The sequence below is a fragment of the Agelaius phoeniceus genome, chromosome 1 (assembly GCF_051311805.1).
Source record: "Agelaius phoeniceus isolate bAgePho1 chromosome 1, bAgePho1.hap1, whole genome shotgun sequence".
Lineage (NCBI taxonomy): Eukaryota > Metazoa > Chordata > Aves > Passeriformes > Icteridae > Agelaius > Agelaius phoeniceus.
The window spans coordinates 129,891,357-129,915,588 of NC_135265.1; the positions used below are offsets into that span (position 1 = coordinate 129,891,357).

At 42.7% G+C, this 24,232-nt stretch overlaps 2 protein-coding genes across 3 annotated transcripts in view; both read right to left on the bottom strand.

The window, feature by feature from the left end:
* FZD6 (frizzled class receptor 6) overlaps positions 1-13,103 on the bottom strand; it is a 67,316-nt gene extending 54,213 nt beyond the window's left edge. The window contains exon 1 of the mRNA XM_077187305.1: positions 12,967-13,103. The gene's annotated coding sequence lies outside the window, so the exon portion shown is untranslated. The remainder of the gene's footprint in view (positions 1-12,966) is intronic.
* The window catches only part of BAALC (BAALC binder of MAP3K1 and KLF4), a 35,546-nt gene extending 22,243 nt beyond the window's left edge, over positions 1-13,303 (bottom strand). The window contains exon 1 of one of the 2 annotated variants that reach the window (XR_013184544.1): positions 12,967-13,303. Coding sequence is in view for 1 of the 2 variants with exons in the window: in XM_054634539.2 (XP_054490514.2) it covers positions 12,967-13,132 (166 nt within the window). In the remaining variant the exon portion in view is untranslated. The remainder of the gene's footprint in view (positions 1-12,966) is intronic. The other variant, XM_054634539.2, reaches the window with a different exon arrangement.
* Between the last annotated feature and the right edge of the window lie 10,929 nt (positions 13,304-24,232).

Below are 24,232 nucleotides of genomic sequence, written 5' to 3' on the forward strand. Positions count from 1 at the left end.
TGTTGAGAAGTTTGGGCAGGGTATGAAGCCTTGCAGTAAGGAGACAAAGTTAATCTTAGCCAGAAGAATCAACTGTTTGTAGAGAAAATTATTGCATGTGTGTTTGCCACAGTATTCTCCCACTTCATTTTAAAGCAGGACATGAATTCAGACCCAAACCTGCTCTAGGTCTGACCCAGTAGCCAGGAGACCCTGTGCTATCAGGTGCTCTGTTATGGAACAACAAGCATACATTTGTTTAAAGCAGGTAGCTGTTGATTAGCTGAATTTATACCTTTGGAACTGACTCTGAACAAACCAGTAGGGTTCCATTTTCTAGTTCAGCAACACCCTTTTTTATTTATCAGGACTGTTATCTCATGTACAATGCATAAGATGCTGGTTTACAGAGTGCCTGCCTAAAAAGATGCTGCACTGTAAAGATGGACTCTGAGAAAGCTCATAGGGAAGAAAAATGGAAAGTATTATCACCACATACAGGTGCTTCCAGAGGAAATATGTGCTTGCAATCATCACCAAGTTTCTTGCATTTCATGTTAGAGTGATAATAAGCACTGAAACATTTGCTTTCTCTACCTATTTTCCTGATTTGAAACTATTTATTTTTGGGAAAGCCACGCACCTGCAGGCCTGAGGGCTGGTGCACACTTTGGCTGCAAAAACCAGACATAGCAAGGATCCAATAAAAAATGGAGTGGGGGCTGTGACAAAAGTCAGGTTTAAGTCATTTCCTCCAAAGCAGTAGCCTCGGGGATGAGGCCAGATGCTCAGGAAATATGCAATAGCTCTTTTACCTAACAAGAAACAATTTAGAAACTTTGAGGCACAGCAGAGAGTGGGTTTGTGAGCTAGGATGAAGGATCCAGATTTACAGAGGGATGACCTACTGCAGCAGGAAAATATTATCAGAAAAAATGTTTTGTAAATACAATAATGCAATAAATTTTCTTCCCAGACATTCAGAGGATCCAGAATGATTTCTCTGAACTCTAATGTGATATGAATTTTAGACAGTGAAGCAAAATACAACAAATGCATTTTCACTTTCCACACATTTTGGAGGTCTCTCCACAGCTGTCTCCAGGCAGCAGGGCTGAGCCATGCCCAGGCACAGTGCTGGGGTGGGGAGGCAGCCAGGAGCTCTGTGCCTTCCTCCATACTTACAGGAGGAAGCTTATTTCCAGTGAGCTCCTCCTAAAGCACAAACAAACTCTCAAGCTGCAAACCTTGATATCACTTGCATGGTCTAAATTCATAAGGACATGCTAAATTTTTGCATATTGGTATATTTCAATTTCAAATGGGGATACAGAATCACAGAATAACTGTCTTGTAAACAAATTTAATAGTTTTGTAACCATCTCTGTGAAATAAAGGTGAATATAAAAGTTTATATTTATTCCAAATGGGAAAAGCATGCTGCAACACTCTAACAAATGTGTGATCATTTCAAAGCTCCAGACAAAGGGTTCTTCATGGCAAATAGACCCCAGAAGATGAATTAAAGGGAATTGGCCTGACCATCAAGGGAAGATACAAAAGGTAAACTTGAGAGAATTGTAATCATGATGCTAGGCAAGGACTTAACACCAGAAAGATAACAGAGTTTAATGCATGAAGGTACAAATTTTGATAACTGGAACAAGATAGAAGAACCAAATTTTCACTGTATTTTGGAATAAGCATCAGCAACATTTTGAAAGACCTTGACAGCTGAATACATTTTTTGCCTGGAAAAAATAACACAGAATGGATTCAGCAACTAACTAGTGTCACATGATGTGCCAGAAACAGATCACTCCTTCCTCCAACCTGAAAAACTAACACAAAATAGCAAAGCTCTGAAGTGCTTTTCATGGTACTGGATTTTAGAAGGATAGAGAGTGGGGGTATTTGCTTTTCCACATGCAAAGATACTGGCTGTGTTTCATAAAGCCCATAAAAAGTACACGTTAAAAAATATATACTCCATGCACAATACCTTATATCATGGGTCCAAATTATGACAAATCAGCCTGTTTTCCCAAAGTGCTGGCTTTTGGCTCACTTCCTGTCTAAACCTTTCCTTAAAATGCCAAGAAAGAAGTTTTCCTTACAGGAGAGCACTGTGTGAGATGGAAAACAAGCAGCAGGCAGCTGGCCCTCTCTCAGTCACCCTTCCCACCGCAGTACCCAGCCTGTTCTGTTCAGTGCCCTACAGCTGGAGGTGTCTGTCCACAGGCTCTTTGCCTCCCTCCCTCTCCTTTACCTGGGCTTTCCTTCTCCTTTGGGATTGGTAATAAAACAGCTCTCATTATGGTCTAGACTAATTTCCAACATGGACATGGAAAGCATTACCATCAGTCTCATTACCTAGCTAAAGACACGTGGAGTTTTATGATGAGTGAAATGCATCATTTCACTTGATCACACTGAGGAGCAGCAAAAATATATAGGCAGACTAAATATAAATATAAATCCTCAAGAAAAACATTTGAAGGTATACATGAAACATGAGCTGAAATGAATCCTCACTTTTGCTTACCAAGGTTCAGCAGCTGGAATTGAAGTTAAACATTCCAAGTAGTACCTTGCACATTTGTCACCAGGATATTTTCTGAAACATCCCTTCACCAGGATTTTTCTCCTGAGAAGCTGAGAAGCCTCAGAAAGGAAATGTAAACAATAATTATCTGATTGCTTGGAATGTGGTTTGGAGGTTGCTTACTAACAGGTGCATCTTTGATTGGTTCCATGTGAATTGGTTTTACTTAATGACCAATCCCAGTCCAGTTGTGTTGGACTCTCTGGTCACTCACAGGTTTTATTATCATTCTTGTCTAGCCTTCTGATGTCTCCTTTTTCTTTCTTTAGTATAGTGATATGATATATAATATGATTTAATATTATTAACATAATATAATATAATATAATATAATATAATATAATATAATATAATATAATATAATATAGTATAATATAATATAATATAATATAATATAATATAATATAATATAATATAATATAATATAATATAATATAATATAATATAATATAATATAATATAATATAATATAATATAATATAATATATCAGCCTTCTGAGAACTTGGAGTCAATTCTCATCTCTCACCTTGTCCTGGGGACCCACAACACTGCAGCACACATTTATTTTTTAAAATAGTGATTGACTACTGGGATAATTTACAAAGGCTTAGGCAAAATGTCAACCACTGGAAAGCTGTAAGTTCAGTCTCAATATCCCAAAGGTATGTTCCTTGTGGGAATTAACTCAGGGCAGTCCAGTGGGCTGTATGGCCTGGTGCCATTCCCAACCTTACAGTATAAATATACAGGAGGATACTGCTGACTTAACCAGTGTAACTATGATCATAAAGTGCTCTGCCTTTAATGTATCTGTATGCCTGTGAAAAAGTCATCACTCACATTTATGTTCACTCCAAAATGAAGGCAGTAGCTACATTAAAACTTCATGCCATCAGCCATCAACCATCTTCTAGATAAATCCATTGCATTTTTCCATCTTTTCTACACACAGTGTAAACATTCAGAAAGCACTCAGGCATCAGCATTGTGCAAATGTCAGATATTCATGCTTTTAGTACTGCAAGTGCTTGAAACAATTCTGATGGCCCACATGGGAAATGCTAGCAGTTTACACAAATGAAAAGTGCAACATGAGGACAATATCCAGTCAAAATGTACAAAGACAGAAACACATCTATATACACTGTTTGGAAACTGGTAAAAAAACCCACAACAAAAATATTTCAGTCAGTCAATAAAGAATGAGCTGGTTATTTTTCTCTTCAGTAGCTAGCATGTATCTGGACCAGCTAGCCTAAATCTTCCATCTCCCAGGAGGAGATGGAGCCAGGAGGAGGCTCAACATTGCTTTGTTTTAATCAGCTGCTTAAAATGTGAGGCTCAGTTAAGCAAACAGCAATGCAGAGGGGCTCAGTGAACTCAGGAAAAACTTAAAATGTAAAGTCCTGGCTCACAGCCTCCAGCTGTCCATGTTAATTGGTAAAACACCACTCCTTCATCTACCTCTTTCACCTACTTTTAACGTGTTAAACAGAACAGAAAAGGCATTGTGGCAGTCTAGGAGAGCAGACTGGTGTTTTATTTTCTAATGTATTCATCAGAAGATAAAATTGCCTTATTGCATTATTTCTTTGTGCACAGCAAGGGACCAAGGCCCTTGTTTCATGTGAGACAGCTGCTGAGAAATGGACCCACTCACCAGAGCCCCAGAGATCTGCTCCTGTACTCCAGAAAAGAGGGGTGCAGGCCAGAGAGAAAGCCTTACAATAAACTGCTGGCTTTGATCATTCTGATCCTGGGTCTTAAATATTACATATTCAATTGAAGATAAACCCCAGCTTTCAATCCCAGATTTCTTTTAACTGGAATATGTTTTAAACTGCAGGGACATTTGAGGGAAAAAAGTTGGAACTAGCAATACCATTTCTGTTTCTATGAAGAGATATATTTAGAGAACTGATTACAGTTAAAGAAAAGAGAGATTTTTGGCCACTCCAATGCTGAATTACTGCCTAGTAATTCAGCATTGAAGTGCTTTATGTGGAAATTTTGGAAATTTTAATCAATGAGCAAGGCAAACTGCACTCTGAACTGTGTTTCCTGTATGCAATACATTGCTCTTCTGCTTTGAGATTGGCAGGAATCTTTGCTTAAATCTAATTAAAATTTTAATTTTTTGCTGTGAATTTTACATTCCTAAACTGGAAAATGCAGAATTAGAACTGGCTAGAAAGTGTAACATTCCCAAGGAAAAGAAAAAACAATTTTTAAATGTCCTGAATCAGATATAAAGGCTGGGATGGAGCAAAGAGTGCTGTTTCCACAAAAAGAGTAATTTTGCAGAGCAATTTCCTTCTCAGCAATTTGCTGGCAGGATCTGCCATTGACAAAACCATGACTCAGGTTTTCTGTTCAACCCTTTCAGGCACTCTCCCTCTCTCATCATCCCTCCTCCCCACCACCTGCTGCAGAGACAGAGTAAAACTTCTTCCTTTAGTTAATGACAGACCTTTGGCTCTCAATAACTAGGAATATTTTTGCCTTTAAAGATTTCAGTGCTGCAAAAAAGATGTTTTTTTCACAGGGAAGTAATTTGGAGAGATGGTTCCAGTTCATCTTCCTGCAAATCATCTCTATTGATGCTCAACAGCCTTTCTGCTTTCTGGTACTGGGACAGCTGGGAAAGTCTTTCATGTAATTCAAGTGCTCCTGTATGTGACATTTTCAGTGAATTTACTTTATCATTGGGTAAATTATTATACTGGGGTAAACTGTGGGTGATCAATCCTAGCAGGTCTGCCTTAGACTGTAGGGAGGGTTTATCAAGGCTGTTGGCCACTAACTGAATGGATACTAATCAAAGCCTGAGAGGTTTTGTGGAAAGGTTATCACAGTTTAGATTGGCTGGCATTACAACTTTTGCAGTGTTTTAAGAAAATCACAGAAGCAGACAGTGCAATGGAGAGGCTGCTGAGGAAGGAGGAAGCATCTGGAGAGCCCTGTCCTGCCCTGCCCTCCCTTCCTGTCCCACGGCTGGGAGCTGGCTGCTCCCACCTGAGACACAAGGACTGGTCAGGAGGCTTCAAGCATTATCTCAATCACCTACTCTCAAACAAGATTGAAGATTTCCCAACAATTGGGTCTGATACATCTCACAGAATAGCAAGCTGAAGGGTCATAGAAAGAAGGGTCATAAATTAACTGTTAGCCAGTTAATTACCTCTCAATTACCTTTGACATTTTTACTTAAGTTCTGCTATCTATGGATGCATCCTTTTTTTTATGGCAGTCAATATTTATTAAAAACCAATTAATTTAAAAATACTTCCAGAGGTGGTGGGGTAGATTGCTTAGCATAATCTAATGGGCCAAATAAGTATTGGTGCTGTTTTTTAACTGAAATGTGAAATGAAACCATTATTGCACTATCAAATGACAGCAAAGGTGAAATGTATGGAATGGAAGCATTAACAGCTAGGGTTGGGCTGAAAAATATGGTCATTACAAAATTTGTATTTATCATCTGAGTCTGATTTTTTTTCCAATCATTTCAGTGCTTTCTTGTGGAGCAACAAATAGTGATTTAGGCCAACACTGTAATCCTTGATTGGCTTCTACACTGAGCAAACCCCAAGTATATGATGTACTGTACAAGAAAATCCAAACAAAGGCTATAGTGTAGTGGTAATTTTCCTGCCAGAGAAGAGCAGAGTGAGAATAGGTGAGAGAAACAACCTTGCAGACACCAAGGTCAGTGGAGAAGGAGGGACAGGAGGTGCTCCAGGCACTGGAGCTGAGATTCCTCTGCAGCCCTTGGTGCAGCCCACGGTGAAGCAGCTGTGCCCTGCAGCCCACTGAGGTCCAAAGGGATGCAGAGATCCACCTGGAAATGTGGATGAGACCCACACTGGAGCTGTGGAGCTCACAACATGCCTGGAGGAGGTTGTGACCCTGTGGAAGAGCCAGTGGAGAGAGGGTATGGAGCAGCTGTCCTTGGAGGGCTGCAGCCATGGCAGAGTGACCCACACTGCAGCAGTGGTGGGAGGACAGTTGTCCATGGGATGGACTCACACTGCAGCTGTTCACACAGAGCTGTTGCTCGTGAGATGGACTCACATTGGAGAAGCTCATGGAGAACTGTCTCCTGTGAGAGGGACACCCCTCTTCTCCCTGAGCAGCAGGAGAAGCCTCAGGTGATGAACTGACCATAAACCCCACTCCCTGCCTCCTTGAGCCACTGGGGGAGGAGGTAGAGCTGGGAAGGAGGGCTTATTTTACTTCTCACTATCCTGCTCTGATTTTGTTAGTGCAGTAAATTAATTTCAGATCGCTAAGTTGAGCCTGTTTTGCCAGTGACAGTATTTAACAAGTGATCTCTCTTCCAGTCCTTATCTCAACCCATGAACTCTTTATTCAATTTTCTCTCCTCTGTCCAGCTGGGAGGGGAGTGAGTGAGTGCCTGACAGCTGGCCCAGGTCAACCCACAACAGTGTGTTGAATGGGAAATGGCCAAGGCACTGCTCTCACAAATTCTCTCTCCTCTCTCCAGCTGCTGTTCTGCAGGTTCTTCCCCCCATTACTTCTTAAATATGTTATCCCAGAGGTGTCACCACTACTGCTGATGAGCTAAGCCTTGGCCAGTGGTGGGTCCATCTTGGAGCTGCCTGGCTCCTCAGGACATGGGGAAAGCTTCTGGCAGCTTCTCACAGAAACCAGCCCTGTACCCTGCTCCCCACTACAAAACACTGCCACGCAAACACAACACATTATTGTACCCAAGGTCTGGACTAACATGGAAAGGGAATGGCTGCAATATGTCTACAGTCCAGAAGAGCTGCATTTATTCACTTTTACTGTAATTCTGAACTGTAATAAGGCTATCTCCTGAAAATATCACATCAGAATCACTGCTATAGTTGTTTATTAAACACACCAGATTTTGAAACAGCCCATTAATAAAAGAACATAAGGGCACAAGAGCACAAAGAGATCCTGATATACCTAGGTAATGCGCTGATCCATCTTTTCCTCTTGACCTAAAACAGATGGTTTATTAAACACTTCTCTGCAGCCCAATTCACGAAAAACACTCTGCTGCACCGGGTTCTTAATTGACCTGATGTTTGCTTATTTATGTCTGTGGAGCTCTTGACTTTGCGTGCACCTGGCGAGGGCGGGAGCGGATGACGGCAGCGCGGTCCGAGCCAGCATCGCCCCGTTGTCACGGCAACCGGAGCTGGCACAGCCCGGCCCGGCTGCGGCTGCTCGCAGCGCCCGCCGCACGCCGTGCACATCGGACTGGCCAAAACTTCCCCGCAAAGGTTACCTCTGAAAGGCCGCCTTCGGCATCCTGGGGCCTGAGCACAGCGATGGTGATGAGCCTGGTCCATGAAACGCCCCGGAGCTGTCAGCCACCGGGGAACAGCGGAGCAGCAGCAGGAGCCAGGCACTCAGCCCCAGAGAGCAGGGCAAGAATCACTCATGAGCACACAGGCATGTCAGGGCAATTATGCAAGATAAAACTGTTAGCCAGCCAGATTGCTAGACAGTGATAACATTTGTCCTGTATTCCTCTGATTCTCCCTATTTATTTTACAAATGACTCGATTGCCCTCCCATTTCATAGCTGTTCTGCAAATGTCTTCACTGATCCTAAATTGCAGGTTTCATTCCTGGCAGACCACTTACTGCAGTTCTGTTTGCTGATGCCATGGGCAAGTTTTCCTTCTGAGTACATCAGGAGAGTCTGTGTTTGTTTTCTTTAATATGCTTCAGGAAAAAAAAAACCTACTTCACTAAGGAAAAAGTGTAAAGTTCAAAGAATAAAAAGCCATTTTTTTAGCTGATACTGTGGATGACATCATGATAAAAAATCAACAAATAATTTAATAGCTGAGGAACAAGTCAGCCCTGAGGCAATCCGTATTCAGCTTTTCCATTCTGAGACAAGAGAATTATTTTTTGCTTGGGTGCTACACCATTTAAAAATTAATTACTTTTATTTGCATTTCAATAACAATCCCTATTAAAGACTGGGGTCTTACTGTGCTTGTTGTTGCTGTGGGAAAACAGTAAGGAGAGATCCTGTCTTAAGGCACTTGCAGCCCGTGGGGTAAATGGATTGTAAAGTCTCTCTGACCACAAGACAACAAGCCATATCCACTCTGAGGGGCTTTCAGCTATAATAAAGAAAACATAATTGAATACAGCAGCTAACCTTGTAAGTGAAAATAGAAAGAAGTAGAAATGAGAGATGGCTTTAAACCTGCTTTAAAACAAACAACATTAATTTTTTGTTGTTGTTGTTCATATTGAATGTGTTTATAGAGTACATTTACAGTTCTGGTTTCTGGCAATAAACTATACATCTTAAATTCTAGGATATACATATACATTTCAGCATTATCCCAATATAACATAACAGGTTGTGCAAGCACGTTCCAAAATACTTGATAGTTTTTGTGTGCTTTTTGTGAATTCAACCTTTTCTCCGTGGTTTGCGTGCAGCCCTTGGTGGCTGCCCTGGGGACTCATCTGTACCCACAGATTATTACTTCCTCCAAAAGTCATTACTTTGCTAACAGTTCCACTCAGCTGAATCAGACCCTCTAAAGAGAAAGCAATTTGTGCAAAGAGTTGCAAGGATCAAGGAACGGTTACTAAGCAGAAATGCAGCCTATTATTTCCCCCAGCTATAGCCTACGCAGTAGCTCAGTCCTGTGAAAAGTTCTTTGCTCACATAGCAATGGATGTTCTTCCAAGAAATGGCTTTATTGTAAGGGCTCATTGTGATTCTTTCCTTTTTTTCTCCCTCACAGAAGCCACTCATCCTATGAACAGTACGTACACTTATTTTCCAGAAAATGCCTTTCAATTCCAGCACCTACAGTGCTTCATGGAGTTATTACTTTTCTATCCCTCCTCATCCACACCTGGTTGCCCTGTTCCTCATTGCCAAAGCCTCAGCAGTGTACTGCAACGCTATCAAGTTACATAATATACATTGCTATATAGGTTACAACCACCTATATTTGTGTCTGTTGGTGACTTCTCATCCCCTAAGTCACTTCTCATGAACCTAAGACCATCTCTCTTATTTTAGGTAAGTTATAGCAACTAATACTGGTCTATGTGTCTTCCTGTAAAAAATAGGGAGATTACAATACACTTTATAAAAATGGATGTAAAAAATCAAGTAGGGAAATTAACGAATAGTCTAAGAAGGGATCAATTGAAATTGGAAAAATAGAAAAGCAAATTACAAAATTAAAAAACCTCAATACTTTCCTATTAATAATATTTAAGCTTTCAAAATGCTTTGGTAAAAGCACAAACATTTGGCTACAGAAATACTCATAATTCCAATGAGAGTAGGCACAAAAAGCTGAATATACTGGATAAAAAAAGAGAAGCATATGATGAAATTTGTGATGGTATGAAATTACTAAGATTAATGTATGGGAGTTACTAACCCTTTCCTCACTGATACACTCTCTGATTCTGTATACACAACATTCTTTCATCCCTGAGTGATTTACTCCTCTTTACATTTTGATGTCCAATTTTGCTGTTTTTTCTACAACTGAAACATGTTGGAAATCACAACCACCTCTTACTGCTTTTGTCTTTTCCCAAATGTTTTTTCCCCAAATATTTCTTTCATCCTATCTCTATGTCTCTCTCTTCACAGAATTTCACCAGTTTATTGCAAATGAAAAATGACAGAGAAGAACTTCAACCTCTTTCCCCAGCCTCGTTTGGCTGGTGCCCCCTTGCCTGCCTTGTCCCTTTCTGTCCCAGTTACAGCTCCTTCCTACCTTACCTTGTGCCAGTGCCATCTCCCATTTCCCCATCTCTCCCATCCTGCTCTTGTCCCCTCCCTTACCCTCCCTTTTTGTCTCTCACTCTAAGGTAGTTTTCAGTTCTCACAATAAAGTCACCTATTCCTCTTCATGTCTTAAACCCATATTTGACCTCATTTGCCCCTCCAATTGCTCCTTCCTCTCCCTTTCATCTGTAAATTCACTTAAAGTACTGTTATTGTCCCTGGAGTACCTCTCCTTATCCCTTTTCCTTCCCCACCTCAAACCTTACCCTACAACAGCTCTCCCTGAAGTACTTTATGACTTTTGAGGCACTAACTGGGAGCAGTGTGTGTTCCTCAGGCTCCTTAAACTGCTGCCACCACAGCTCTGCTGAAGAGTGAATCTCTGTTGAAGAGTGAATTGTTTTTGCTTCTACTCTGTCCTTTCCTCATCACTTTCCTTCTGATTTCTTCTGCAAGGTTGTCTTGTAAAGCGTTTCATGCCCTCATCAGTCTCTGCTGGTCTCAAGTGTTGTTCTCTTCTCCTTATCTCTGGTATTCTCATCTCCAAACACAAAGTAAATAACCCCATGTTTCTAGGAAGAATACTTACTGATCTACCTCTTGATTACCTCCTGTTCAGAGTCAGATCTTGAACTGTCTAGCTTCTGTTTATGATTAGGCACAACTCAAAGTAAACATGGCTAAGATAATGGTAAGTGTGGGTAAAAAGCTAACACTCTATTTAGCTTTCACTGCTGGAACACAACACTGTTACCCATAATTTGAATTTACTGCTCAGCATCATCTTGAGCTTCTTTAAATTTCTTATCTAATCTTCTTTAATATGGTATTTCATAGACCCATTCACCTTCAAATTCTCATGGTTTCCCATGTGACTACTACAGAGTCTTTCTTTAGCCTTTAGGAGTACAACATAGATCCTTTGTGACTTCTCCCTCCCTGTCTTATTTTGGTCAGCAGAGAGTTTTGGTCTCCCTATTCCAGCTGGCCTGTGATGCCCACCTTTGTGTATTTTCACTCCTGCACTTTCATAATTTCTTCCTCATGCTTTGTTACTTTCTACAAAAGTCTGTAAAGCTACTTATTTACATCTGAACCTGCCTATAGGCATTCACTGCTTTACACGGAAATTGTAATTATTCTGGGCAGCAACCATTTGTACAGTATCTAGCACAATGAATTTCTGGACTTAAGCTGAGATTTCTAGATACTGCTGCAATACACAATAATTCTTAAATCAATTTAAACTGCACATCCGATCAGAGCTCCTCAATCCCTCTCTCATATCTGTCGCTTCTGTAACACCTCAGGTGCACAACTGGGGATGTAGCATACTGACAAGAACTGGGAAATTCAAACTTGCAAGTCTGCTTCTATCCAACCCACCCTCTGGTCAACTTTCTGTGTATCAGAAGGCATCAGAGGTAGTGTGGAAAAAAGCTGCCTCTTCCCCAATTTCAATTTATTTCCTAAGTTACTTGTCTTGTAAAAGAAAGAGCCACGTATGGGTAGAACCTCAAGAACCTCAAGGACCGAGTTCTCCTCCCTCTGATAACATTGCTCCACAGTTGACGGCGTCTGTACGCTGTCGCTCTTAGACCAGCATCCAGAGGCCGTGAGGGGCTCTAGAGGCCGAGCCGGCTCTGGTAGCGCAGAGCCCGGAGCGCATGGGGCCGCTCCCGGCTCTGCCCGGCCCCGGGGCCGCTCCCGGCTCTGCCCGGCCCCGGGGCCGCTCTGGCCGGGCCGAGCCGGGCAGGGCAGAGGCTCCGGGCGCTCCGAGCAGCTTCGGGCGCCTGCATTTCCCGCCGGGGGGGCTGGAGCGGCGGGGTACGTTCTGCTCACAGTAGGAACGCGGGTACACCCCGCTCCATGCACACACACCGTGCGTGTGTACGGGTATATCCAGCGGCTGTCGGTGCACACACAGCGGGTGTCGGTGCACACACAGGATGAGTAGATGCACACACAGAATGAGTAGATGCACACGCAGGATGTGTAGGTGCACACGCAGGATGTGTAGGGGCACACGCAGGATGTGTAGGGGCACACACACGGTGTGTAGGGGCACACACACGGTGTGTAGGGGCACACACAGGGTGTGTAGGGGCACACACAGGGTGTGTAGGTGCACACACAGGATGTGTAGGTGCACACACACGGTGTGTAGGAGCACACACACGGTGTATAGGTGCACACACACGGTGTGTAGGTGCACACACAGGGTGTATAGGTGCACACACACGGTGTGTAGGTGCGCACACACACGGTGTATAGGTGCACACACACGGTGTATAGGTACACACACAGGATGTGTAGGTGCACACACACGGTGTGTAGGTGCACACACAGGGTGTGTAGGGGCACACACACGGTGTATAGGTGCACACACACGGTGTGTAGGTGCACACACAGGGTGTATAGGTGCACACACACGGTGTGTAGGTGCACACACACGGTGTATAGGTGCACACACACGGTGTGTAGGTGCACACACACGGTGTGTAGGTACACACACACGGTGTGTAGGTGCGCACACACGGTGTCGCCGCCGCTCCCCTCCCCGCGGTGCCCGCCCGCCTCTCCCGCACTCACCGGGTAGCGGGCCGCCCTGCTCCCGGCCGGGGCTCTCGGCGCTGCCGCCCTCCTGCGGCGGGCTCTCGGAGTCCGTGTTGGTCAGCCAGGTGGACTCGGTCTCCCGCGTCCAGCTCTCGTAGTAGCGGGGCTCGATCGCGTCGGCCCGGCTGCCCCCGCAGCCCATGGCGACGCCCGCTCAGAGCCGCCGCCGCCGCCGCCGCCCGGGCAGCATCGCCCCGCCGGGCACGGCCGCCCCGCCGGCCCCGCTCACGCCCTCGGCCCCATCCCCGCTCGTCCAGCTCTCCCTGGCTCCGCTCTTCCGTCTACCCCTTCTCCCCGGCTTTCTTATCTCCGCTGTCCCCCCCGCACCCCACCCAGACTCCTGGCTGTCCCCTCCCCTTCTCCTCCCGCAACCCTCTTCCCTCCCCTCCCGCTTCTCTCCCATCCCACCGCCTCCCGGCTGTCCCCGATCTTTCCCCAGAAGCGGGGCTGGCGCTGCCTCCGCCGGGGGCCGGCCCTGCCCTGCCGAGCCCCTCCGGTGCCCGCGGCCGGGGGCAGACACGGGGGCAGCTCTCTCCTCCCCGGGTTAGGGTCTGCATAGAAAGGATTTACACGTACATGCCCCCGTGCCACAACTGGCACCGCACAGCAGCCCCCCGGCCCGGTCCTGCACCCAGATCGTGTGCCCGGGCTGGGTCTTGGGCTCTGTTCCACTGAGCCATCCGTCCCTTCCCTGTTTCAGCCGGGAGAGCCTTGCTCCCACTTTGGTGCTGCAGTTTGCTGCTGCATAATTGGGAACTGAAGCTGCAATACTGAGTGCTCAACTCCACTCTTTCCTCTTGAATACTCAGTTTGGGAAACAACCAAGAACAAGACTCCAGCAAAACAGACTCTAATTTAAACTGGTGCTCGGGTAATCAAAGTGACAGGCAGAGATTCTGCACTGAGTCATATTGATGGTGGTTGCAGTTTGTATTGCAAGAGCTGCTTCACAAGGTCCCTGCAGGGTTGGAACCAGCCCCATGAACAGTAGGCACTGTGGGATGATATCCTGAGGGGGAGACTTTATCCCAGGTAAAGTTTCTCTCCTGGAGTAATTTTGCAGTAGAGCAGCAGGAATGACTCTTTCCCCTGTGAGAACTTACAGAGCAATACAGAAGTCATGTTCTGCACTTCATGCCATCACCCAGCATGGCTGTTGGCTATAAAGGATTCATCCACTGAAATCCAAAATCAAGCTGTCCAGTGTTTTGGGAGCTACAAAACACAAAGGAACACGAAGTCTCTGGAGTAAAAGCTCCTGTCCCTAAGGCTGGCTCAAGATCTTTATGAGGATCCCACAGGCCTTAGCTCTGCATCCCAGGCAGTAGGTCCTGTTTCTTGTTCTGAAGGGATTCAGGTCAGACACTGCTGAACAAGCTGCCAAATCACCCACTGTGCTTCCCAAAACAGATGGCCACTGAGGTGCTTCTAAGCAGCTTCCCAGCCAAATACTCACTCCCAGCAATCTTAATTTCTGACTGAGATCTGCTGAGTTCCCTTACCCACATGGGTGCTGCCAGCAGCTCTTGTCCCCATAGCTGTGCTACCAAGGTCCCAGGGTGACTGGGGCAGTGATCTGAGCTACTTTTTCATTGCTGTGGTAATGTTTTGCTGATTAAAAATACATTATTTCTATAAAAAGCATAAAAAAGAGATTGTATTTCAATCAAACTGCTCCCCAGCAAACAATCCCCAGGGCAATGGGATATAGTGGTGTCTGAGGTCAATAAGGAAGCCCAACACACATCCTGACTCCCTTCCCAGGAGTTGTGTGTGCCCTGGGTGAGCATAGGGCATGACCCAGGAAAAACTGCCAGACATCCCTGAGTCTTCAAATGAAAACCTGACCAACACATCAGTGTCTCACACTGTAATCGTGCAAAACTTCCTCGACCAAGAGCTCTAAATGGAGAACACACTGGAGCAGAACCTTGGGGGAGCCTTTGTATATTGTTTCATTTTAATTTGAAAGTTTAAGGGGCTCTGGCAGGCTGCTCCCTGCTGGCATGTGTGCTTTCACATCACTTTGATTTCAGTTCTAGCTCTATTTGCAAGAACTTTGTCTTCTGACACTTATTTTTCCTAGCAGTTTTCAAACCCTTGAAAAACCAATGGCAAGAGAGCAACAAAAGGCTTCTCTTTCTTTCCTGTTATTACCACCACCACTAGAGAGGAATTAGACCATAAATGTGAAGTGGAGTCTTAAAGCATTATATTGAACCATGTTCATTTTCCTTGCGCTAGTATTTCACATCACCTTCCAAATTTCCACTTTTGGTGGAGCGTTGAGAAAATTACTGCAGAAAAATAACAATGGAGCTATTACAGATTTCATGTTTAAACTTCTGGTGTCATTTTGATTTTGAATTTAAAAACAAACTTTCAAATAAGATTTTTTTGTATGACTAAAATAAAATGTTTGTTAACTCTAGTAAGTAAATGATTTTATTTACTGAGAACTACTTTTTGAAACTGTAATTTTTTTCCCCATAGCTAAAGGAAGTTTCATTCTTTGGTGTGTTTAAAATAAAGTTAAGAGACTAGGAGAAAAAAAGATATTTGCATTGTTTTATTGAAAGTGCCAAATACAATTGTGGGTACCCTTTTATCATAATTAATTCTGAATTATTAAAAATGACTCCTCACTGCCAAGAGTGCAGGGCACAACGCTGATGGATCTGGCCCATTCTGACTCCCTCCTGAGCTAAAGAGCAAGCTCTGAGGCACAAAGGCACAGAGCCATTGTGCAGAGGGTGTGTGCTGTAGCTATAAAATACCACAGCCTAGGGCAGGGAAGTGCATGTTGGCTGTCATGAAACAGAGATGGCATCTTTAATACAGCAAGGTAACAGTACAAGGGTATGAATTCAATAATGTTAGCTTTGTACTGAGAATTGTATAGGGAAAGGAAGTGGACAGACAAGGAAATCTGCCTCCAGAAACAGAAAATACCCAGGATCAGCTGAATCCCTGGTCTGATTCCATCTCTTCCAGGAGGGTAATCATATGGGAACTACTCAACTGCTCACTACCCCTGTGAAGCTGGGTGGAGATCAATTGATGCAGGGCAGGGAGAGGTTGATGGCAATGTGCAAGTGAAGAATTAAAATCTGCAGAACACTTAAGGGGAAAAACTTTACAATTTGTTTTTCTTCCTTTACTTCAGCACCTGAGGTCGTGCAGCCTAGCAGGAGAGGGATTAAAAATGCAATTTTTTAGATCAAGTTTAATTTGTCATGCTGCTACCCTCACGCTTGGAGATGATTAAGGCATTAAAATCTGACCTCTCTTCATTAATTGCTAAAAAAGGGTGGTCTCCCACAGATCCTATTAGTGGAGCTTGGACTGTGTTTTAGCTGCTCTGGTTTTGTGCTGCCTTGTGCACACTGCAGTGATGTTTTTCCTCCTCATGCTGTCAGTGATGTCTGCTCTGTGTATGCTGGTTTCAAAATATGCTACTTGAAATAATGGGAGTAGGAAGTAAAAGGGCAGGGTGGGCAGGGGATGAACAAGGGAAGGGAATTTCAGGGAATTTACATTTACTTTTACCTCGAAAATATGTTTAAAATAATGAAAAGAAACTCTTACTCATAAAATCCATGTGTAATTGTTGTAGGACCCATTACTAATTTTCCCTTTGGTGATACTGGGTCAGTAAATTCCTTTGCATCCCAATGACCATTTCAGTGTTAGGTGCAGAAGAAGCAACAGGAGATTTAGGAGATGTCCTGCCTCTCTTCATTTTTTTGTGTGGCATCTCTGCTTGTTTTATTAGATGGTATTAAATCTGGTTTCAGACCCCACCTTTTCTCACAAATCTGTTCTCTTCACCCCAGAATCTAGATAGCAGATCAGTTTACTGACCTACTTAGGACCCCTGTAGTTCAAGAACATTATTAGAGGAGGGAGAAGAATTTGAATTTAAAACTTTTTCTTTCTAGTAATGTATTTTGTGTATCTGAGGAGAAATAGAATTATTTAGCTGTGTAATACCCATTTGACATCATCACTCCAAGCTTGCAATATGTCTGGAAGCAAGATTTCACACTGTTTATATGAGTAAATGATCAAGCATTCCTCTTTACTGCTGTGAACACATGAAGGATATAATTTGCTTGCCTTGATTTCTCAAATGATTGTCTTTAAAAGTTTTAAATTTATACCATATAATTTCCACATTGCTCTGCATTAATTATGCATTTCTTTCAACAAAGAAATAGTAGCCTTCATTTATCTGATATGGCAAATCAAACAAGGAAAGTTTTCAGTTTAGTATTCACAGCTTCCTGGACATGTGTGGGTCATACTCAATATTAGGTACATGTGAAGGTTTGGTAAGATAGCTCCAAACAGCTCATGAACAGAGAGAAGTAAATTAACTCACTTGTCCACTGCCTCTTTTTCATGTTTGAAAATTACTCTGAAACAGAACCTCAAATTCCAGTTTCACAGGGTCAGAGAGCAAGGCCTTGAATTCCCCCATCTGAAACTTTCAATTTAGTTTCAGAATAATAATTTACTAGATTCTCAATTGTGAATAACTGTAGCCTGGCAGCACAGAAGTTTCCTGTGATGGAGTACTATCAAGGAAATTTTGTGGTCATTTCTTTTCAGCTTTCTCAGCCTTTGACCCACACCTGGACTCAAATGCTGACCTGAACTTGCCAGGGTCCAGTCTCCTTCCCTTGTGAATAGTGAATGTTTCCCAGTGAACAAGCTGTAAGCTTTGCATAAGTGGGAAGTTTAGGATCAGTATAATCATACTCACTTTCCCAGCAAGTAGTGAAAAACCAATACACTGCAGGCATCAAAGAGTCCTCACTGTGTGGCATCTCACTGATACCTTATGGAAATTGGGCAGATGTGCATGTCTGTAAAATGTGCATCCTGCCCTTTCTGTGAGCTGTGTGAACAGAAATCTTCAAAATCCATATGTGGAAAGACAAAACCTTAGGTTTGCCTCATCTAATTTCTGACACATTGGAAGTTCAAACATTCCAAAGTTGCATGAGGATCTTTGCTCCGTGTGTGAATTGAGCAGCAGTGCCCTTTACTGCTCTTGGAATGCAGAGTTACCCCATTTGCAGTCAAGGATAGAAAGTAGATTGCAGAGACTGGGTGATGGTGATGGAAAAGTGGGATGCTTGGGGGATAGCATGCTTGCTAATTGCTAGCTGTATTTGTCCTCATGGAAAATATCTCCTACTTTCCTGTGAGTTCAAATAGTTCAAAGGGATCAAAAGAAAAGGCGGTAGGAAAAAGGTCATAATAGAGAAGTTTTGGCTTGGATGAACTTTGGATAAACTTTGTCACCTTGAGAGCTGCTGGTTGTTCTAAACAGCCCTTGCCTTTACCAGACTGTTTGGAGGGTGCAATGACCACCTATGGAAACACATCCTACAAATATTGCTAGGCTGTGACAGCCCAGCTGAGATCTCTTTCTTAAAGAAGGTCTAAGGTCTTCCACCAGTCCCTTTGGGTGTCCCAGGCTTGTTCAAATAAACAGGCAGCTAGTGAAATAAAATTATTTTCTGGGAAAAAAAAACATTTGTCAGCTGTGCACCAGGCCTCATTTGAGAGTGTTTAAATATCTATTGATTAGGGCTCCTGAATAAAGGACATCAAGTGTAATATCCAGCAAGGATATTAGGTGTAAGAAAGAAAGGATAATGCAAAGAGAAGCTCAAAGTACTGGGTGGTGCTCCCCAGCAGAAAGAGCCATTGAGTTTGTCCCTAAAAGGTGCAAATCAGTCACTGCTGCCCTGCAGAAGCTGACATGGGCACCAACTGTGATGTCCCTGGAAAACTTAGACTGCAAACAGAGCTGTAGCACAGAGCAGTGATGGATTTATTCTCATTTACCCAAGTCTCTGCAGAGCTCCTCCACATCAAATCTGTTTATCTTGTACTCTGTTCCAAGACTACACTTTGTTCCTAAATAAGAAGGTAAATCATAAAACCTAGTTATGAAAGCAATATTTTATGTAACTAAGTATCATACTGGGTAAACATTTAGCACTTCAGTTGTTCCTGGCAGAGCAAGCCTGAAATTTTATGGCCCTAATACCCAAGTCTTAATTAAAATATATTTGACTTTTTCCTTTGGATGCATTCTTCTCTCTGTGGGTATTACAAAATTAAGCATGTACTGCCACAGTTTAATTGTTTACAGGTAATTCATTTGTTTTGAAACATACTAGATGCTCTATCAGCCTAATGCAACAGTGCAGGAAAATCTAAATGCAATTAAAAAGGAAGTAGTCAGACACTCCATTAGTTGTGTTCTACATTAGGAAAGCTCTGTAATTTGAGGAGTTTCTAGTTCTACATATACAGGGCCTACTCGGTCAACTATAAACCTGACAAGTACAATTTTTTTGCTGTCTTCTTTTCTTAGGCTTTTTTTCTGTTCCCTACAGTGCCAGGAGGACAGGAAAAAGGAGATGGAAACTGGCAGGACTTAATTACATTTGTGTTATAAGTGTGTAAGAGTCCAATTAAGAGCAATCATGCTGAATTTTAAACCATATTTTGTCATTAAAAAATAAAATGTTCCAAAAAAAGGAGAAAAAAATCATCTCCATTCAATAAGTACTTGTGAATATTTCTAAGCTTCAGCACAACCTTTTGTACATGCCTTCCTTTGAGCTCCACTGCTTCTGCTGAGCTTATTTGAAAGTGCCACTGAAAGTTTACCTCAGTGCAATTATTCTGAATTCAGTCTCACTCTTTATAAATGCTAATTCTGAAAGATCCTGTCCTGCTATCTGTCCTCTTTTATTCTGTCTAAACACTGTGGAGCCTAGAGCAGCATCTTGCTAAGATTCCTCCAAAGTTTTGACTCCTGGGTTGGATGTGGTCAGTCCAGGGGAAACCAGAATAGCTGTGCACCACCCATGCCCACTCCCAATACCTTTTAGCAATGAGATGTGAAATGCAACTGTAAATATTTTGAGGTTTCCCCCCTTTTAGGTTGGTACACAGCATATGACTCACTGGCTGCTGCACAGAGCCGGTGTTTGCTGTTGCAGAAAGCAGATGATACTGTTATTATGCAAAATCACTTCCACCCACCCTGGTGACTCACCAGCACGTCACCAAACAGGATTTACATCAGTTTCAAAATATATCTCCATTACCATTCCCATCTCAGCAGATTACTGATTTCTTCCTTGCACTCCTTCTCTGGATGACGACAGCGCGGCCGCGTTTTCCTCTCGGAAGCAGAGCAGGGCTGGAGGCTGCTCCTGCCTGCTTGAGCTCAGTTTGCCAGAAGGTTTCACTTACAGATGGAGCAGAAACGCTGGCAAGGGCTGCCTCTCCATCGAATGACCAAGCCCTTTTCCTATGAGGGAGGTTTCCCTCTTCAGCTAAGATTTTTCTTGCTCTCTTAAGATCAGTATCATTAATTTGTATCTTAAAGAGTTGATTCACCTGTGAATTAACATAAGGTAGCACTGATCTCAGCTTGCTGTGATGTGACAGTCTGTAAATGGTGACAACTCAAGGGCTGCTTGACTTAAACAGATTCATTTGCCTCAGTCTAAAATTGTTACCCTTTTTAACTCCATAGTCAAACAAACTGCAGTGGGAAGTCCATCAATTCGGGAAAGGAAAACGAAGATAATCCTCTTTTAGAAATGTTAGTTATTCTCCTGTGGTAAGACACTACCTCAGTCTTGTGGAAGCACCTGGTGATGATAGTAAATAACTAAATGCATTCCTATTTATTTGAGGAATTCTATTAAATTATGAATTTCATGGTTCTCCACTCTGGCACGTTTTGTGTCTCAAAGTGAATAGATAATATTTAAGTGTCATTGAATATTTGGGCTTAAATTTAATTGAGATTGGATGGATTTGCAAACCTGAACATATTTGGAAATTAGGAAGTTTAGCTCTCTCCCTCATTTACAAACCTGCAAAAAGGCAATATTCCAGCCCTTGTTTGCTGGAAAAATAAATAAACACATTGAATGGGACACCATGCCAGTACACCAACTAGGATATATGTACAAAAGCTAGGATATGTATAAAAGAGGTCCCTCAGGAAGATCCATCCTGAGGAGTATCCCAGCTGCTTTGAGGAGGCATGGGCTCATTCAGGCTCAGAACATTCTCTGAATTTTTGATTCACCCAGCTACTCTTTTCAGAAGGAGCTGTTCTGTGGACCAAAACACTGCTGGAGGGTATCATCTCTTTATCCATTAGGTCTATCCATGACATCCTTTCAGTGCCCAGGTGTTCACTCTGCCTCTGCTGTGTGCTGTGGCTGCATTGTGCAAGCAGAGCAGCCTGAGTCAGCTGGCCCCAGAGGAGAGCAGCAGCTGGGAGGGCACTGAGTGTTTGCTCTTTGCACACCTGATGGTTGAGACCAAGCCACGAGCCTGAAGCTGCTGGCTCTGACCACAGCTGGATCAGTCCCAGTGCACTCCTCAATGCTTGGCTGGCTTCACACTTGGCAGCACCTTTCATGTTCTGTGTGTGATTCACCATAAAGATAGGGAAAAACCCCACAAATTTAAATAGCAAAACAGAGATTTGCAGAGAGCTCCAGGGAAGAACTGCAGCTTGAGGAGGTTGGAGACATCATAGTGTGGAAATGAAGCCCTTGGGATTCAGTATGAGATGAAGACATGTAACCATGTCTATGGCCCACTACATTCCATGGGGATCTAAGGAACAGAGAAGTTCAGCTGCTCAGCCAGAGGGGATTCAGGCAGACAAGCAAAGCATTTCATGATCCAGGCAGGATCCAGGTGGATATGGGCCTCCTACTGGCCCCATGTCTTACCTATCATCCTACCTTTGATGATCTTAAAGGTCTTTTCTAACCTAAAAATTCTGATTCTACCAGCAGATCTCGGCTGCCTTATTGTGTTTGAAACAGCACTGGCCACCCCTGCTCACACAGCCCTGACAAACTGCTGCTCAGGCTGTCTGTGGTGAGAGCTGAGCCAGCCAGCTTACATGCAGACATCACCATTTTTGCTGTTTAGAGCTCAATTTCACACTTTGGTTAAGCTGCCTTCTGTTTGCTAACCCTGCTCCTCCCATTCTTTTGCAGGAAATGCTTCACATCCTGGTTCCCTTGCCAAGTTATGCAAGAAGGTTGGCTACTTCAAAATATATTGCTTTTAGATATTGTCCTTTGCCAATATTTGCTTAAGATAAGACAAGGTGTTAGTAATTACATAAAAAAAATAGTTCTATAAAGCAGCTGATCCGCTTCCAGAGGTTGTTGTGAAATTCACAACTATCTTCTGAAACTTGAACTTCATTGTTGTGGAGGACCACTTGTTGTGGGTTTGTTGGTTTTGGTTTGGGTTTTTTTGGTTGTTTGTGGGTTTTGGGGTTTTTTGTGGAGAGAGTTGTTGTGGGTTGTGGGTTTGATTTTTAGGTTTTTTGTTGCTTTTTTGTTTGTTTGTTTGTCTTGATTTTAATTAGGAAATAGTTCAAGATGAACAATGTATCCACAGAGTTATTTTAAACAAAAATGGATTTTGTATTATTATTCTCGTTTGAGTATTACATTTCTTGGGGTCAGCTGTGTGAGAGCCTGAATTAGGAGTCTGAACTGTCCTCCAGCAAAGCAGAACAACAGGAAAATTACAGGTTTGATTTAGCATTTTGAATATAATCCAAGTCTGACAGAAACAAGTGGCAAAAGATCATTAACTGAAATGGGGATGGTATGTAACCTGCTCATTTTAGCTCCAAGTTTTGAAGCTTTGAAGTTTGAAGTGCTTGAATGAAAAATGTACTTTTTTATTACAACAGCTTTTTTCACAGAAACAAAAGAGAATCCCTATCTGTCTTAAGCAATACCTTTTAATAAGGCCAACTGAAATATTTAATAACTCTAAACCTGATTTTTAAGAATTAAAAGTGTTTGTTTTTTTTAAAGAATGTAAAGTTACTTTAACCTAATTATTGTATTAGTATGTTTTCCATTAGGAAATATACTAAAATAATTTTAAACCACTATTTACAGCACTAACCACAGTAATTTTTAGAAAAATACCAAGATGCAGGTACCATAATCCATTCTGGTATCAGCTGGGCTAATTCTTCCTAAATAGTTTAATTATCAATTTTCCACTGAGTTTGGTCCCACTGAAAAACACTGAGTATTAGGTTTGAAACTGTTATTTGCAGCACTAATGACTGCCACAGCAGTCACAGTGCTGAACACGGTGGCAGTAAATGCCTACTTAGCATCTACAAAAAATACACCCAAGCCCATGAGGTGTGTTGGTGTTTCCAGATGGCTTTAGTGCTGTCCCCTCAGAGACACAATTCCAAAAGTTCTGGTTCTTTCATCCATCTTCATTCATCTACAGTGCCACTGGAACACCTCAAATCTTCAGAGGAGGAAAACGTCCTTTGCAAAAGAGCCAGCCAAAGCTCCCTCTGCCAAAGCAGGGCAAAGATGTTTTTCTAAACCACAGCATTTCCACAAGATGACAATCCCAGGTGAAGACCAGAGGGAAACTGGATTAAAAGCAACTCTAGCTGGTAACAAAGTTGCTCATAGATATGTACTTACAAGCATTTTTCTAAATTCTTATGAAAATTTAGCCACTACAGGTGTGTCACACATTTTTAGAAACGAACCATTTTGGACAGTTTAAGTGAAGAATTCTTATTGCACCAGTTTGGTATTTGGGAAGAAACTTGTTATTTCATTCTGATCAAGTGAAATTGATATAAGCTTTATTCTTCAAAGTTATGTACCCCAGATAAAAATATAATTGATTTACTATTTAGCAGAAAATAGTTCATCATTATTAATTTCAGATTTTGTTGCCAGCATGAATGAAAATCTGCTGTTTTACAGTTTCTCTGTAAGTGCAGACACAGGGAGCCTTACAACACTCTGTGGACAGAACAGTTTCACTGGTGTAGAGCCAGGATCCTCCAGCACAGCAATGGTGCCAGAACTGATCCTTTTCAGATGGGGAAATACACTCAGCAAGTGCCACAATGGCATGTTAAGGCAGACCCTGCCACTTCACACCAGGCTGTGTGCAGGTAACAGCAGTGGCAGAGTAACAGCATCCCACTGGTTCAACACTATTTTATATGGAGAATTATTTGCTGGGAGAAGAAGGAAGCCAGAGATTCCTATTAGTTTAGAGCAAATGACAGTAAGAAATTCCTGCAGGCTGGGGCTCTGCATGGCAGACATTCCTCTCTGTGCACAGATTATTCATCATGGTCTGAAAAAGTACATTGAAA